The 17465-nt window shown below is 44.2% G+C and overlaps 1 protein-coding gene across 1 annotated transcript in view; it reads right to left on the bottom strand.

Annotated features, from left to right (window-relative positions):
• Nucleotides 1-10511: 10511 nt before the first annotated feature.
• The window catches only part of CD101 (CD101 molecule), a 33335-nt gene continuing 26381 nt past the window's right edge, over nucleotides 10512-17465 (bottom strand). Inside the window, exon 9 of the mRNA XM_061186115.1 lies at nucleotides 10512-10747. Coding sequence (XP_061042098.1) covers nucleotides 10512-10747 — 236 coding nt within the window. The remainder of the gene's footprint in view (nucleotides 10748-17465) is intronic.

Here is a 17465-nt window from a genome sequence, read left to right on the forward strand (position 1 = left end):
GCAGACACATTAGCACAACCCGGAGAGCTGTCTTCCGGGTAAACATGGCGCCTTGGTCGTCACACTTCGGGTATTGTCATTCAGTCACACATGGAGTCTCATTAATGTCACGTTGCTCCTTCTTGTTCAAATGCCTCACTGCAGGTCATGCATGCTCTCTCTATAGCTGTCCCTTGACGTCCCAGCCTGCAAAGCATGGCAGAAAAGGAAGTGAGGTGAATCTGGGTGATTTTTTTTCTTGGTGAGCAGCACAGGTAGCAGCCTAGAAGCCTCAGGGGAATGTAGTTCTTCAGGATGAAGGCTCGCATTCAGTCACATCATCTCCTGTCTCATTGATTTGCCTCACAGCACCTGTCACTTCTCACATCTTATCTAATCTGCCATGCCCTTCTTCTCCCTCTTGGTCCTCTCTCAAGGTTTACATGCATTTGGATGAAGGCTAAGAAGTTTCTAAGGGAGCGATTTGCTACAGTCCAACGATGAGACGAAGAGTTAATAATTCTTTTGATGAAGATCTGAGGCAGCCTTCCTGGGCAGCCCAGGACATCCCCTTCAAAAGATCTAGCTCTTCCTAGCTCTTCAGTTCTTCTTTAGTACTCTCTCACCCTCCCTTTCCTGGACTGACTTCCACCTTACTCTGAGCAGAAGTTGACAGACCTGTTTCCACACACAGTAGACAGAACTTGCTCTCTACTCTCCCGGAGAGACGGCGAGCCTTGCCCCAGTGCTGTGGGGCTGCTGCCTCTCCTGGCATCTGAAGGGTTTCTTCCTGAAAGCTTGTGGTCTTCTTCCTTCAGAAGCCACCGGCACCTGGTGCAGGGCATCAGAGAGACCCACCTGAGCCCGAGAGAAGAGCTTGGGTGGGGCCGGGGCTGTGAGCATCTTCTTTCTGTAGTTTGTGGCTTCAGTTTCTGCTTTCTCACTCTTATGTGCTAATTGACCATTTCTTCTCTCCCATTCCTCTTTTTCTCCTGTTTTCCCCACTACCCCACCCCCCCAAACCCTCAACACTTCTCCTTTGGTCCAGAAGAGACAAACACAACATTAATGATTGGCTATGAAAGAGGATCTTCCAGGTTCTTTGTATCCTCACCCAGAGCTCTGCAATAAGCAATCCCTTTTCAGCCTGAAACTTTTTTCATGATGACACCATTCCTGCCACTTTAGTAATCACCTATATCTGATGGAAGAGCTGAAGCATGGCTAAGTGGTAGGTGGGGAAATTCTGCATACTTGAATGGTTTTGCTTTTAAGTTGTACACCCTACCCATGTGTGTGCACATAGAACAGAAAATACCAAACATGTAGCACTCAAATAACTTACTCCATCTGACCCATGTAAACAGGCATGAAGGGCACAAGTACAGAGCAAACCACAGTTCAATTCATTCATTACACTGTCAATTCTGCTGTGGACCGAATTGTGTCCCCCCAAGTTCATATGATGAAGCCTACTCCCCAAGGTGATGGTATGTGGAGGCGGGGCCATTGGGAGATAATTAGGTTTAGATGAGGTTATGAGGTTGGGGCCCTCATGATGGCATTAGTGTCCTTATAAGAAGAGACACCAGACAGGTGCCCTCCTTCCCTCTCCCTCCCCGTCTCCCTCTCCCTCCCTCCCTCCCTCTCTCCCTCTCTCTCCTTCTATATGTGTCTCTCTATCTCTGTCTCTCTCTGTCATGTGAGGACACAGTGAGAAGTTGGCAGTCTACAACCGGGGAAGAGGACCCTAGCCAGTGAGCTGGTATCTTGATCTGGGACTTCCCAGTCTCCAGTCTGTGAGAAAATAAATTTCCATTATTTAAGCCACCCAGTTTATGGTATTTTGTTATGGCAGCCGAGCAGACTAATACAAATTCTCAAGCTAATTATTTGCTATCTGCCATAACATTTGTTTCCCAAATGTGCCATTTGCACTCAAATCTACATGTAAATTGAATTAGCTAATTAATACAGGTATGAAGTACCTCAGGATAGGAGTCTCTGGCTACTTCATTTTCCATTAATTCCTATATATTTATATATCTTTCCTTGGAACTCCTGGATTAAACTACGCAGCCCTCGCACTTAACTGTAAAGCACTCAGACAATTTTATCTAAACGTTCCCCTGTCCATGTTACCTTGATATCCTGACTCTTTCCTGAAACTTTACACTTATCTTTCCCTAAATTAGCCTCTCGCACTGTGGACCCAAGCAATGATCCTATTTTGTGGCAAAGCCCATGCTTGCATTTCATTTCCATACCCTGTCTCTCTGCTATTGCGTTAAAAATTAGGAGTTTAAATGCAGGTAACTGGTTTCCTTTTCATGAGTAAAAAGGATTAAAATGGCCAGTTTTTTGATGATGATAAGGATGATGTCTAACATTTATGAGTTTTAATTTCTTTATGTACATATCTCATTTAATCCTTACAAAAAATGATGTGAAGGAATGGCTATTCCCTCCATAGTTATGGATGAGGAAAGTGAGGCAAAGAGATTAACTGCCAGAGATTACACAGTCAGTGAGTGATGTCATCAAGATTTGAACCTAGGCATCTAAATCCAGATCTCACATTCCTGACTATTAAATTAAGTACTCATTGGGCATGCCACCTAAAAGGACCAAAAAGTCAAACTGGAAGACCCTAAGAGGGAGTAGTTAGCAGCCTTGCTGCAGTTTACTTCTTAGGAGGATTTATATGTTGACTATTTCTTTTGTGTGGAAGGGTTACTAAATATCACAGTTGCCATTTAGCCCTCTGTTGCCAGGTGGGAAGTCTCCTGGTTTACTGCATTTGAATGATTCATACTTCATGCCACACTGAATACCTTCCTTCAATCAAGTAAAAGTTTTCACAGACTCACAGACATAGAGAACAGACTTGTGGTTGCCAAGGGGGAGGGGGAGGGGGAGGGGGGGGCGGGATGGATTGGGAGGTTGGGATTAGCAGATGCAAACTAGTATATAGAGAATGGATAAACAACAAGGCCCTGCTGTATAGCACAGGGAACTGTATTCAGTATCCTGTGATAAACCATAATGGAAAAGAATATGAAAAAGAATATATTTGTGTATAACTGAATCACTTTCCTGTACAGCAGAAATTAACACAACACTGTAAATCAACTATACTTCAATAAAATTTTTAAAATAAAAATAAAATTAAAAAAAAGAAAAAGGTTTCAAGTGAGGAATTTAGATGTGTGTGTTAGGAGCTGACACTACACAGAGCCAGTAACCCTTACTCAATATGGAAGCTAAGGCCAGCCCACAACTGCTTCAGACTCCTGTAACATGCTCAATTTTTTGCTTCAATAGTGATGCTTTTTGCACAAGCAGCCCTATTTGTCAATTTTAGGGCTAGAAGATATTTGGCCCACACATGGGGAAGAAAGGCCATTCTAACACTTGGGTCCTTTTATTGGGCTGGTCCTATATTGGGTATTGAGAACAGAAGAATCTTCAAACAATTTCCTGCTGCCAGCAGGTGGTACAAGTAGCTGCTGTTGGACAGACCATTAAACAATACAAAGATTCCCTAAAGACAGACTGAAGAATTCATAACATCTGCCTTTAGTCATGGGAGACCATAACAGAACATGCTCTCATGTGTCTATTTGAACAGCATCATAAGGCAGCACAGAGTAGCCATTCAATCAACATGTGCTGAGCTGAATGGAAATCTGTGGGAACCAGGGCAAAGAGTGCAAAGGTTGAATGAATTTGGATTGGAGGAGTGCTCCTCCAATCCAAATTCATCTCCCCTTTCTAGAGCCAACCAGCAGTTAGAGAGCGTGTGACGAAACAAGCACCTGTCATTGTTTTCCGTCCCAATGATCTTCTCATTACCTTGTATGTGTACAGATCTTTGCTCATGATGAGATGGCAGAATCTCTACAGCTAGAGGAAGCATACTGTGACAGAGCGTTTCTTTTGGAGTCCATGCACACGCTCTGCCCCTTAATGCTGGGTGACCTTAGGCATGACACTTTAACTGCTTTTTCCTGGTTTGTGGTTTAATCTCAGTTTCTTCACAGGTTTGTCATAAAAATTCAGTCCTCGTAACTCATTAATCTCTTTCCCCTTTCCTCTTTGTGGAAATGGATGATGTCAGTTATTTCTGCATGCCTAGCTCCTAGTGTATGTCTTGGTACATGTTAGATATCAGAAAAATGCTTTTGGAATAAATAAAACTATTTCTCTTTTATATTACAATCCTTTTTTCTGTGTTGGTCATCTAGTTGGTTCTCAAATACTTTTTGAAAGAAAGATATTTTTTAATTTACTTTTTATTTTTTTAATATTTATTTGGCTGCGCTGGGTCTTAGTTGCAGCACGCAGGATCTTTTTTAATTGCGGCATGCAGGCTCTTAGTTGTGGCATGTGGGATCTAGTTCCCTGACCAGGGATCAAACCCGGGCCTCCTGCATTGGGAGCGTGGAGTGTTAATCACTGGACTGCCAGGGAAGTCCCAAAAGATGCCTTTTTAAAAACTCGGGTTTAAGTTATTTACATATAGTAAACTATTGTTATGTATTATTATAATATTTATATTAATATGTGTTAAACTATATATTATTAAGTTCAGTTATTTACATACAGTAAAGTACTCAATCTTAAGACAGCTCAGTGACTTTTTACATATGCATGCACTCATGTAACCACCACCTGGATAAAGATAAAAAACATTTCAGTTGCTTCAGAAGTTTCCTTCATGCTACCTCGCAGTCAATGCTCCCCTTGCCAGAGGAAATCATTATTCTGACTTCTGTCACCATGGATTCATTTTGCTCATTCTCGGACTACATACCCTTTTGTGTCTGGATTCTTTCACTCAACAATGCTGTGAGATTCATCCATATTGTCATGTAAGTTGGTAGTTTGTTCATTTTTTAAAAAATTAATTAATTAATTAATTTATTTTTGGCTGAGTTGGGTCTTTGTTGCTGCGCGCGGGCTTTCTCTAGTTGCGGCGAGCCGGGGCTACTCTTCGTTGCGGTGCGCGGGCTTCTCATTGCGGTGGCTTCTCTTGTTGCGGAGCACGGGCTCTAGGTGCGTGGGCTTCTGTAGTTGTGGCTCGTGGGCTCTATAGCGCAGGCTCAATAGTTGTGGCGCACAGGCTTAGTTGCTCTGCGGTATGTGGGATCTTCCCTGACCAGGGCTCCAACCCGTGTCCCCTGCATTGGCAGGCGGATTCTTAACCACTGTGCCACAAGGGAAGCCCTGTTCATTTTTTTTTAATGTGCAGTATTCTGTGGTATATATAAACTATAATTAATCCATTCGACTACTGACGGACAATGGGTTTGTTCCCAGTTTTTAGCAATGATGAATAGAGCTATGAATATTCTTGTGCATGTCTTTTGGTACACACAGGCATTCATTTCTCCTGGGTAAATGCAAGGAATGGAATTGCTAGGTCATAGGGTGAATGTATGTTTAATTTTATTAGAAACTACCAAACTATTTTGCAAAATAGTTGAACAGATTTACACTCCCATCCAGCAATGTATTGAATTCCAGTTCCTCCAAATTCTTATGAGTGTTTGATATTGCCAGTCTTTTCAATTTTAGCCATCCTGATGTAATGAACTTGAGTTTTCATTTGCTGGTTATTTACAATGTATGAACTTATTAATAATTCCTTATCCAATGTGGTCCTCCATCTCAGCAAACTGTTCAATGTGATAAATATGCTTCTAGTCAAAACATCTCTATTTGGCAGTCAGAACTGGTGCAGAAGGAGCCTTGGATTCAGAGATGACATGGTAGAAACTCCAAATTTCTAACAAGTAAATTAAACATAAATGCAAGTGTCAAAAAGATAAAGTAAATAGAAAGCCAGTTAAAATAATGAACAGTGTAACTCTGTCTTATCCCTACACTTTTGAGTAGAAAATTCGGTTAACAAATATTCTTTAAACAGAAGAAGAATCTGATAACATGTGTCGTATTTAACAGATATATATTAGCTACCTCTGTGAGCTTGATATAATACTAGAAACTTTTTGATAATTTTGTTCAGCTCTCAAAACCCTCACAAAATTGGTATTATCTCAATTATACAACTTGGGAAAGTAGAAGAGATTGCTGAGGATGGCTACCCTGCTTCGCCTTGGTTCTACCACAGCCCTCGCCCACAACCCTCATCCATCGCCTAAGCTGCTGCTTTTTCAATTCTCTTAAAGAACAACTGTTCTTTCCCTACTAAATAACATCCAATGGCCTACCCTGTCCACCAAATGAAGTCCAAGTTCTTACCCATGTTCATGATTTCTTTTCCTGCCCTTCCCCGACCGTAGAGTTTGCCCTAACTATGTTTCCATGTTTATCTCCCATTGCTCCCCTCCATAAATCTGACACTTAAATCAAACCAAAGCTATTCTATACACTATGCTTTACTTGAAGCTAACTCTGCCCCCAGACCACTGTTTACTCCAACTTCTGCTGTCATAATATTTTTTGACATTTTAAAGTTCAAATGATACCGCCTTTGTGAAGTTGTCTCTGATTTCTCATTGCCCATAGAACTTTACTGCGTTAGGGGGTAAAAATTAAAAGCCAGCGTTAACAGAAGTCTGAGCTGAGCCTACTGGGAATGCCAGCTTCTCCGGACCTGTCTGATGAGTGGGGAGCCTCCCACAAGCACAATTTGCATGACCCACGTTGCAGGAGAAAGGGGGCCTGTGTTGAAGACGTTTCAGAGGTTCCTAGGAGCCGAGAATAAGAAATGGAGAGCATAGCGTGAAGCCTGTCTCGCAGACTGGTTCCAGACAGGCTGGTGTCTAGACCCTATGGAGAAAGGAGATGTTAAACGAAAGCTAAAGGAACTGTTTTCACAAGAAAATCTTTAGAGACATGGGGGCACAAACAATCTTGGACCTGTCTGCAATCCAAACAGAGTGTCATGCAAAGACAAAATGAGGGTTAGGCACTCTTCCTTGCTTACCACCGTCCAGCTTTGGCATCTCACATGCTCCAGCATCCTTGCTGCAATGGGAGCCCATAGATTTGAACAGAACAGCAGGAAGCCTTGTGGGAGGGGACTTGTTTGTGAACTCATATGAATTCCCAGAATCCAAGGGAAGCCCTAGAAATGCTTGAAGAACACTTTATAGATGGCCAAGACTCTGGGGCAAAAGTATGTAGAACTTGGATTATTATTGTTGATTCAATTTCATTTATGTGCATAGATGGGTAAGGCCTGGAAAAACTTGGGTTATGCCTACTTTCGTTTATGACTTGAAATGGTTTAAAACTTATCTTCATGTAAGTATCTGATTTGATCCTCATATGAGGTGGATACTATTATCACCAGATTTTTCTGATATCAACGGATTGAGCACAGTGTTGATTATGGAAAGAGTCCAGAACTTTTTGTCAGTGGGCCTAATTTTGAGCTCTTACTCTTTTGCATATGGTGGAGTGACCCTGGATAAACCCAACCTCTCTGAGTTTCAATTCCTTACCTGCAGGAAAGGAATACCAGTCCCTTTTGCATGGAGATGCCGTGAAACTCTGGGATGATGAACAACTCCTGTACGATTGTGAGAAACTATTATGGCACATGACTTTCTACCAACTGCATTCATCTTCTGCCATAAATCAGTTGTTCCTATCCATGTATCTCAATAGACTGAAAATAATGAAATGAGCGTAGTCATGCCTTATTCCTCTTTGTGTCATCTTGTCCTGCAACTCGACTTGATGGTGTGGAATACCTCGGGGTGATGAGTTTCTCATCGTTAGTGGGAGTGTGGTAGAGAGGATTCATGCTTCAGAACTTCTTGGACTAGACACCAATCCGGAGAGCCTAAGATTATTTATTAAAGTCATCAGATGTATAACAGATACAGATATAACACCTCAAATCAAGTTTCCCAGGAACATAATACATGGCTAAAACTGACAGAACATTAGCCACTGAAAAAGAGCAGGGAGTGGCAAACTTTTTCCATGAAGGGCCAGATAGTAAACATTTTAGGTTTTGCAGGTCATAGAGTCTATCGTGACAGCTACTCAACTCAGCCATTATATCATGACAGTAGCCATAGATAATATCTAGACAAATGGGAGTGCCTGTATTCCAACAAATTGCATTTTAAAAAACAGGTAGTGGGCCACATTTGGCCTGTGGGCTACAGGTAGCCAACTCCTGAGACAGAGGTTTGTCCTGTTGCCAAGGAGGATTTACTAACACAAGAAGCTGAAAATAAAACCAGGTCGTGACATAGAATAGAAAAGCTGAAATCAATGAGTAAAAGTAAACTTCTCTGTTAAGTCTGAAAAACTAAAATGACCAAGGGCATAATTGGAGAGAGAAGAGGTTTCACGTAAAAATGCCTGCTGAATTGGATGAAAACAAATTTTATTCTAAAGAAGTCAGAAAGGTAGAAAGAAGACGCCGGGGTTTTAGTTACCTGAAAACTACTATGAGCCGAATGGTGTGGTGTGACTTCCTAGAAAATCCAACGTGCTCTATCTAGTTCCCATTAATGAAAACAGAGCATCCAGAAAAAACTAGGTGATAGTCCCAGGGGAGCAGGGTTGAGTCTGCTTGAGTCACCACTGGATCCCTCACACCCATGCCAGTGCTGGACACCCAGGAGGTGCTCACTGGGCAGTAATCATTCCCATGCTCTGCTCTGGGTGGGGCAGTCGGATATTTGAGTGTCTGGTCTGTGCAGTTTCTGTGCTGAATTCAAATGTGACAAACTGGTGTTTGAGCTGAGAGCGGAAAGGCAGTATCCAGGCAAGGAGGGAGAACAGTGGTTGGGGGTAAGAGTATCTGAAATGGGGGCAGCACCAGGATCTATTCTGATTCTCTGATGGGGCTCAATTCCATTCTCTTTCCTTTCAATATTCAATTAAAATACGGGTTTCTGGAAAAAACGGGGCAGGGGGTGAGCATCACACTTCAATGTTAAGAAATCTTAACATTAGCTTTGCTTTTGGAAAAATTTGCTCCTTTACCTGAGAGAGAATAAACAAATGCTCTGACCTGTTTAAAAAAATATTTGGAGTATTTCAAATGAGGCTACAAAGGGAGATGAATTCAAGGAAACGGTAGGCCTGCGGTGGGAGTTCTCATAGCCACCAATAATCCCCTTGCAGAGGAACTAATTATGTTTGGAGAGGACGTGTGTGCCTGATAAAATAATTAAAAATAAATTGCTATCCTTGGAAATGCAAATTAATGAGTGTTAAAGCAACCCTGTTGGTCACATAGATAATAAAGAGATGTGTTTTCTCAAGTCCGTTAGGTGGCACTGATTGATTTCCAATTCTGGCTACAACAGGGCCTAAGCTGCTTTTGAAACAAAGGTGAGGGGACCCCAGGCCCAGTGGGGACAGTTGTTATCTCCTAGGGGACAGTGGTTGAAAGCCTTCAGCCATGACACTCCCCCTCCCCCTCCCCCTGACTTTTCCTGGCTGAGAATAGAGGATGCTGAGATGACTATTCTCCCTGAACTCCTAGCCCCTGCCAGAGCAGGACGGGATGGCGGCACTGTTAACTCCTCTGCCCTCAGATAACTGCCACAGCCCCCTTTCCTGCTACTCAGTGCTGTCAGGTCAAGGAAAATAAGGCCTTGGCTAAGAAGAGCCAGGAGCCAGATGGACCTTTGGGTGTGGGGAGGAAAGGGAGATATGAGGCTTTGGGGAGCTGACTGGAGCACTGTTGCAAAAATTTTTTTTAAAGTTTTTCCTTAGCAATGACTTAGTAAGTCTTACGGAGAAAAGAAAGAAGAAAAAAAAAAAGAAAGGAAAGAAAGTCAGGCTACAAAATACCTTATCCTTTCACTAAAGAACCAATACTGATTAAGCACCTACTATGCAGAGCTTGCTCGTCAGTGGCATTTATAGATGGGATGGAGATGGAGTGGAGGAGAAAATGGGATTTCTGCCTTGAAGGAAGTCACAGTCTGATTGGGAGGCATATTTGATGTGAATGAAGGGCATAGTCCCAACTCCTTTTCCTTGCTGGCATCAGGTCCTTTCCTACGCGTCTTATCTGGAGGCAAAAGATGACCTGGAGCCAGTGTGGCAGGACCACTGAGCGTTGTCCAGGGAATCAGTGACATGAGAGAGGGAAGCATTGCCCTGGGCTCTGCCGTGGGATCTCATTTAATCCCCAGCAGCTGTGTGAGGGAGGTACTCCTCTCCTTACAGATCTTATGGATGGGGAGCCTAAGCCTCGTGAGGTGTGGCAAGCGGAAGACGGGCCTATGTCTTACGCATCTTTTCCTCCTGTGCAGCACTTTGTTCATAGGTCATCAATGGAGACTATCAATGGAGTCACCTAGCTCCTGGGGGGGATGCAATGGGTAGATGAGGTGACACACGAAGAAGCACTTAACAGTTTCTGGCACCACATACGCACTCAATAAATGTTCCCTCTGAGTCCTAGGTACCTCGCCCCAGGCCACAGACTCAGAGGAGGACAGAGCCAGGGGGCTCTCCTCTCCTGGTCAGTCCAGTTCCAAAGTCCGCACTCTTTCCATAGGGCTGCAGGCGCCTCTCGGGATTCAGCTGTCTTCACCGTTCTCTTCCGATCTGTGTGTGGTCCTGCTTCCAGCCCCTTTCAGGTCCACCCAGAGGGCCTTTTCTTTCTGTCTGTTTAGTCTCAGAGTTGACAACTTCCTGGCCTTCCAGTACAGGCAGAGGAGGGAAATGAACAGAAGGGTGAGTATAACGAAGGGGCAAATGAATAGGAAATAGAGTAAAGGGGCTGACGAGCAGATTCTGGAAGGAAACGTGGGCTCTGCAACAAAAAGGAAGAAAATAAAGAGAATAATTAGTCTCCAGCTTATTTGTACTCATCAATTATAAACACTTCTGGGATTTATCGTTACAGGAAAATATATGTAAGAATAACGGGGCCAAATGGCAGGGTGCCCCTTAAATCACATGTGAGGAGCAAAGGAAAGGGAGCTGGGAGAAGAGAGCTCCAGGATGGCCTGTTCCAGCCTGACTCCCCCTCACCCAACCATTTCCAACCACCAGAGGTTCCCATGACCTACTTAAAACGAACAGCCAGAAAGAAAAACAAAACAAAAAAGAAAACCTCTCCTTTAATCTTCTTTCCTCAGAAAAGATATCTATAATTCAACCCTCGTTCCCAACTCTGTTGCCGGTCCTGAATTTTTAACTGAGTTATTCCCACTGCTGCTTCTGAAAACACACACACACACACACACACACACACGCACGCGCACGCACACGCACGCGCACGCACACACGCGCATGCGCACATGCACACGCACGCTCTGCACTGTCCTTATAAAACAACAGTAACTACAAGTAAGAAGCACCATCCCTTCCTGAATCTCCAAACTGGTCTCACACTCCCCCACCCCCATTCAGCTCCTTTCCCCTCTTGCTCTTACCATCACCTCTCCCTGGCGTGCTCACTGCACCGTATCCTCGAGGTCCTACTGGCCTCACTCTCCATCACTCTGGCCTTCCACCTCTCCCCAGGCACAGTTTTCCTCTTCTTTCTATCCTCTTCTCACACATGCCTTTGTTTAGACCTCTTTCATCCCCTTTTAACCATCTTTGTCATCGCAGTTACTTGAGTAGGTCTGACAGCGTCCTTCGTTTCTACAGTCCTTGCAGTGCCTAGCACATGTGCCTGATAACGTTTGCTGATCTGAATTAATCTGGATTCACTGCAACCACGTGGGCAAAGGCTACCATATAAAGGCATGCTGAAGCATCCGGCAGCTGCAGTCCGAGGGGAAGCGCTATTAACACATGGACACGCAGAGCACGCACCAGCAGCCCCCGAGGGGTTCCTGGCCACACAGCCAGGGAAGCAAAGGCGAGAGAACTGCCAATGCCACAGGCTCCAGGAAGCAGTGCCTCGAGTTACTAGTCAAAGGACAGGGATTTAGTCTCTCGATGCAGAAAGACATACGCTTAAAGAGACATCAACTATTAAATGTAGTCTTCTGACTACATTTATTTATGGCAGGATATTCAAAATCAGGGATGTTCTGAAAAATCTGATGCTAATAGTAGCTGTGCTTTTATTGGGAAATTGTAATGACCTAAGCACTTTCTTCTTCAGAGGTTAAGCTGTAGGATTCATGGGATTACAGATGCTTAGAGATGAAGACGACAGGTTTAGAGGTCAGTGCGACCAACCTCATGCTGCAAGAATTCCATTTTCGGCATTGCAGATACATTTTGCACATTGAAGGACATCTCTTTGTGGGAGGTTAAGAAAGAATCTAAACCTGTGTCCAGCTCCTGCATTGTAAACTCCGGGAGGAGAGGGCCTATGTCTTACACATCTTTTCCTCCTGTGCAGCACTTTGTTCATAGGTCATCAATGGAGACTAAAGAATGAGTCAATTGCATGAGTGATTTGCGCACACAGGAACCCAGAAGTAGCCGCCATCATGTTACCCAGAGTAAAGATCATCGCTGAACATTAGCCTGGCAGCTCTGAACAGGGCTGGCAAGGAGTTACGGGGGTTTGTTGCCCGGTTCTTCTCTGGTCTCATTTATATTCTCCACCCTAGATTTGGTTTTTGTTTTTGAAAGGGTGGGCAATGATAAAGATAGATTTTGAATTCTTTCTCATCTCCTCTCCACATCCTACCTGACCCTTCTCTCCAAGGCACTGCTTGACTACAATATTTCTCCCAGGTCTTACCTGAATACATTTGAAAGCATATGGTTAAGAAGGAGGTACAGACTGAAATGCTGAAAGAGAATAGAGCTGTAGAGTGGGTAAGAATTCTGGCCTTGCTGCTTCACACTACTCATGTGCAGAGTAGGGATTGAGCACCTACTATGTCTCAAAGAGAGCTGGGTTCAAATCCTGCCTCTACAACTTACCGCTATTGACTTTGGACAAATTACTTTTCCTCTCTCTCTAATCATTAGTTTCCTAGTCAATCAAGTGAGGATAATAATTTCTAGAGTTGTGATGAGATAATGCTTAATAAAGCATTAAACAGTGCCTAGCACATTTGTTGAGCCAGCAAGAAATAAATATCAGCTAGAAAGCTACTAAGAAAGTTAAGAAAATCATAGGCAACTTTTTCCCAAGAGACCAGGCAGAAAAGAGGGCTGAACCTGCTGATTCCTCACGCAGGGACCGCAGACTTGGCCATGTCCTTCCACAGCCCACGTCTGTCCCTTAAATCGCTGATCTCTCTGTCCCCAGGGCTGGGTGACATTCAGCTGAGAGTCAAATGATTACTAGGGAGACTCCGGCTTCCTGTTCCAATCATGAGAGGCAGAGAACTGGGAGGTAAGAGTAAGCGGCACCCATGTGTCACCATTGCTAGGATGGTGGTGTGAGGTTGGGGGGATGGGGCCGGCACACAGAAGGTGGAAAGAAACCTGGCACTTGGATTTTCTGCCACTGAGACTCTAACCTTCAGTGTGAAGGGACTGCCAGAGGGCTTGACTATCTAAATGGGGCTGGGCTTAGAGCAATCTGCCGTCCAAGGACGACAAAGTGCGCCCGTCGCAGTGACGAATTGGCCAACAGCTAGAAACTGTCAGCTCCAGTGCTTCTAAATTACCTCTCCTGGGAGGGCGGTGTTTGCTCTGGATCCCACAGTCACCATTCCCACCATCTGCCTCTCACCCTTATCTGGATTAGCATTAGTGACATTCAAAACCATTAAGGTTTGGCATTTTGAAGCAATCTGAGTAAGTGCTCAGTGCTCCAAGTACAAGGCCTGTAAGGCAGAGCCAAAAGTGTAATGAGAACACTTCATCACAAGGTTTAGTTTGTAACTTGCTTCTACCCCCAGCCAAACACACCATGAGGAGCATTCCTTTCTGATGTTACCCCAGAAATACCGACTTTAGAAGAAGAAAGGTGGAGGATGATGAGGGGGCTACCAGCTCACCCTCAACCCCAGACTTGGGCAGCTGACAGGCCAGGTGTGGCCATGTGGGAGGGGTGGCTCCCGCCAAGAACTGAAAGTAGGATTAGGTAACCTGATACAAGTGCATCCCAGAGTAAGTGAGCCCCTTACAGCATCAGTTTCAACTCCATTGAAGAATTGCTTGCTCATTTTTCATCAAGCATTTGTTGAACTGAGTGCTATGTGCCAGGCCTTGTTGGAAGCACCGGGGTAGCGTTGATAAATAGCATGTTCTCTCCAGAAACATCAGTGTGATAGGGGCATATCTCCTTTGAGAATCCACTTTCTAAATATATCCTTACCCCCCCAAAAGCTGGGAAATAGTGACAAATACCATTCTACTACAAATAATCCAGTCCCCAGAAAGCTTTATAACCTTGCCTATTAATCACAGAGAACTCTGTAGAATGAGATACAAAAAGACTCAAGTAGCTGTAGCCCCTGCTTTGGCTTAGTCATAGCTAAGGAAGTAAGATGCAGAGGAAAAATGCAAGGTGCATTCCACCAGGGAAATACTTCTCAACTTTTCTGCCTTCACAGGAGCCATACGCTTCACAGTTCTATCAAGTAGTCCTAAACTAACCCAACCCAGAATTGCCAAATAAAGGTGGTAGGAAACCATTTGAGAAGTGAGAATTGGTAGCCTATTGTATTTCAACTGGACTTTATTAATACACAGAGCTGGTCCTGACCAGGAGGGCAGCTACACGGATTCAGTAAGTATTTGAGTATTGTTTCTGTGCCAAGCACTGTGCTAGTGCTGAGAACAAGACATTCAGTCTTTGCCTTCTCAGAAAGTATCGTCTGGCACTGATGATGGATGTTAAACAGGTGGGATGACTAAGATAATAAGGTAAGTCACTGAGAAAGTGGCAGGTAAGTTGGTCGGTGAATGATTAGTAGGTGTTGGTCTGGGACAGATTGACATGAAGGAGCATTCCAGTCAGGAGGTGGTATAAGTTCACTCAGGATGTTGGACTGTCAGTCATATCCTTTCTCTTCTAATCTTCCTCTTCTTCCTCTCTACTGGCTCTTTTCTCTCTAGATGTAAAAGTGCTCAAGTCCCTACCATCTTCAAACCAAAACAGAACAAGACAAAGCTTCACTGCACCTCTTGCCATTTGCTCTTGTCTTCTCTCTTTCCCTTTACATCAAAGCTCTTGAAAGCATGAACTGGATTTGATGTGTCCACTTTCTCCCTGCAGTCTGACTTTTCTCACTATTTTTCTGTAATTGCCCTATATTGTTAAACCCAATGGATAGTTTCCTATTTTTGTCTTAATTGGCCTCTTTGCACTAGTCGAATCTGTCGGCTCTCCCTACTCTTTTTTTTTTTTTTAATTAATTAATTTATTTATTTATGGCTGTGTTGGGTCCTCGCCTCTGTGCGAGGGCCTCCTCCGGCTGCGGCGAGCGGGGGCCACTCTCCATCGCAGTGCGCGGCCCTCCCACCGCCGCAGCCCCTCCCGTTGCGGAGCACAGGCTCCAGACACGCAAGCTCAGCAGTTGTGGCTCACGGGCCCAGCCGCTCCGCGGCATGTGGGATCCTCCCAGACCAGGGCTCGAACCCGTGTCCCCTGCACCGGCAGGCGGACTCCCAACCACTGCGCCACCAGGGAAGCCCTCTCCCTACTCTTGATACCCTGCTGCCTTTGGTGTCTATGATACCACCAAACCCTGGTTCTCCTCCTACCTCTAGGCTACTCCTTCCATTCTCCTTCACAGGTTCCTCTTCTGCAGTCCCCCGAGAAATAGCAGTGTATCTCAGGGATCCATCCTTGGGCATCATTATAGGCCATAAGCTGATGATTTCTAATCTATAACTCTGGTAGAGATCTCACTTGGAAATCCTGAAGTTTATTGGACAGATCTCCCTAGATGACTCACCGGTACCCCAAACTCAATTCCAGTCCAACTTATTCAAAATTGAACTCACCTTCCCCTTTAGTCCTTTCTCCTATATTACCTCATTTAGTGACTGTCCCCACTATCCACCTTAGGCCAGAAACCTGGTATTCAGCCTCGATTCTCTTCTTCTGCTCGTTCACCATCCACATACACCTAATCAGTCTCTAAATCCTGAAGACCCCATCTCCTAATATGGAATGCAGAATGCCTGTCTTTCTCTCAGCCCTCACAGGCACTGCCTTAATTCAGGCCTTCATCTTGTCTCACCTGGGTCCCTACAATCAATTTCAAATAGTTCTCCCTTCTCTGTGCCTACCTCCCTTTCAATTCATTTTTAACACTGTTCCCAGGAAGAGCTTTCTAAAATGCAAATCTGATGTGTCACTCTCCTGCCTGAACTTGTTCAATGACACTCTGTAACTTCCATGAGGAAGCTCATCTTCCCTAGCTCCATACAAAAGACCCACTTGACATCTGTACCCTTTCCATCCCACTAGCCTCCTCTCTTGCCATCCTACCACAGTTTCTCTGATCATTTTGCATGTACTTTCCTTTTCCCAAAACATGTGCCTTCCTTTTTATAGGTCCCATACTCTGGGGAACCTTTCCAGATCTCCTCCCCAGCCAGCTCTTCATCCCAGCCCTGCCTCTACTCCTTCCTTAGTATCCTGAGACTACTTCTTTCATGACACGTATCATGTTGGACTTTACTTCCCCACCAGACTCAGCTCTGTGGGAACAGACTCCGTAATACATTTTTTGTGTGTCCTCAGACCCTCATATAGTTATTTATTGAACAAATTAAAATATTTTATCACATAAATAGATATATACATAGGTAGATGTGTGTGTGTGTGTGTGTGTGTGCGCGCGCGTCGCTAGCATGTTTGGAGGCATAAGGGGAGAAGGAGGTAACATTTGTTGAGCACTTACAATATGCCAGGGACTGTGCTAGATACTTCATACGCATTTGTACCATAATCCTCATTTTATGAGAAAGCTGAGTAACCAGGGTATGACTTCATAGTTAGTAGGGAGGTGATAGAGCTGCAATTTGAGACTAGGCTTGTCTGATTCCAAACCCTGGGATTTTTCATCACCCCACACTGTCTTCCCAGCTACCAGAAAGGAACAGCCGGGCAGAAGAAGTGAGATGCTATATTATAAAGATTCACTCGGGAACACTTAACTGTACTTATAATGAAAACCCTCAGGTTCTCATGGCACAGGCTTTCCAGCTCCTTCAGTTGTGAAGAATACAAAGACCATTCAGTTTGCAACATTTTCTTTCCAGAGTTCATCTTTTTAAAAACCTTACACCTGTTTTATAAGAATTCCACAAAGATGAACAGTATATATATGCTTTGAACGATCCCATCTGTCTCAGAGGAGATGTGCTTTTTAGCCACAGAATATATACTTTTTACAGTTATTATCTATTTATTCTACTACAAAAACGGCTGAATCTACAGAGCCTAGGAATTCCAGTGGAAAACATGTATGGAATGTGCTCAGGGTGGGGACTTCCTGTAATTGTTGGAATGGAAGAAAAGCTGATAGGAAGATGAATACTGCCTGGATACTTGGGAGAAGAATCCTGCTGAAGAATAGTCAGGGGAAGAGAATGATGGACCCCAGCGAACAAGTTAGATAACTCTGACTTCCACTCTAGAAGCCTTG

Source organism: Eubalaena glacialis, chromosome 3 (assembly GCF_028564815.1).
Source record: "Eubalaena glacialis isolate mEubGla1 chromosome 3, mEubGla1.1.hap2.+ XY, whole genome shotgun sequence".
NCBI classification, from domain to species: domain Eukaryota; kingdom Metazoa; phylum Chordata; class Mammalia; order Artiodactyla; family Balaenidae; genus Eubalaena; species Eubalaena glacialis.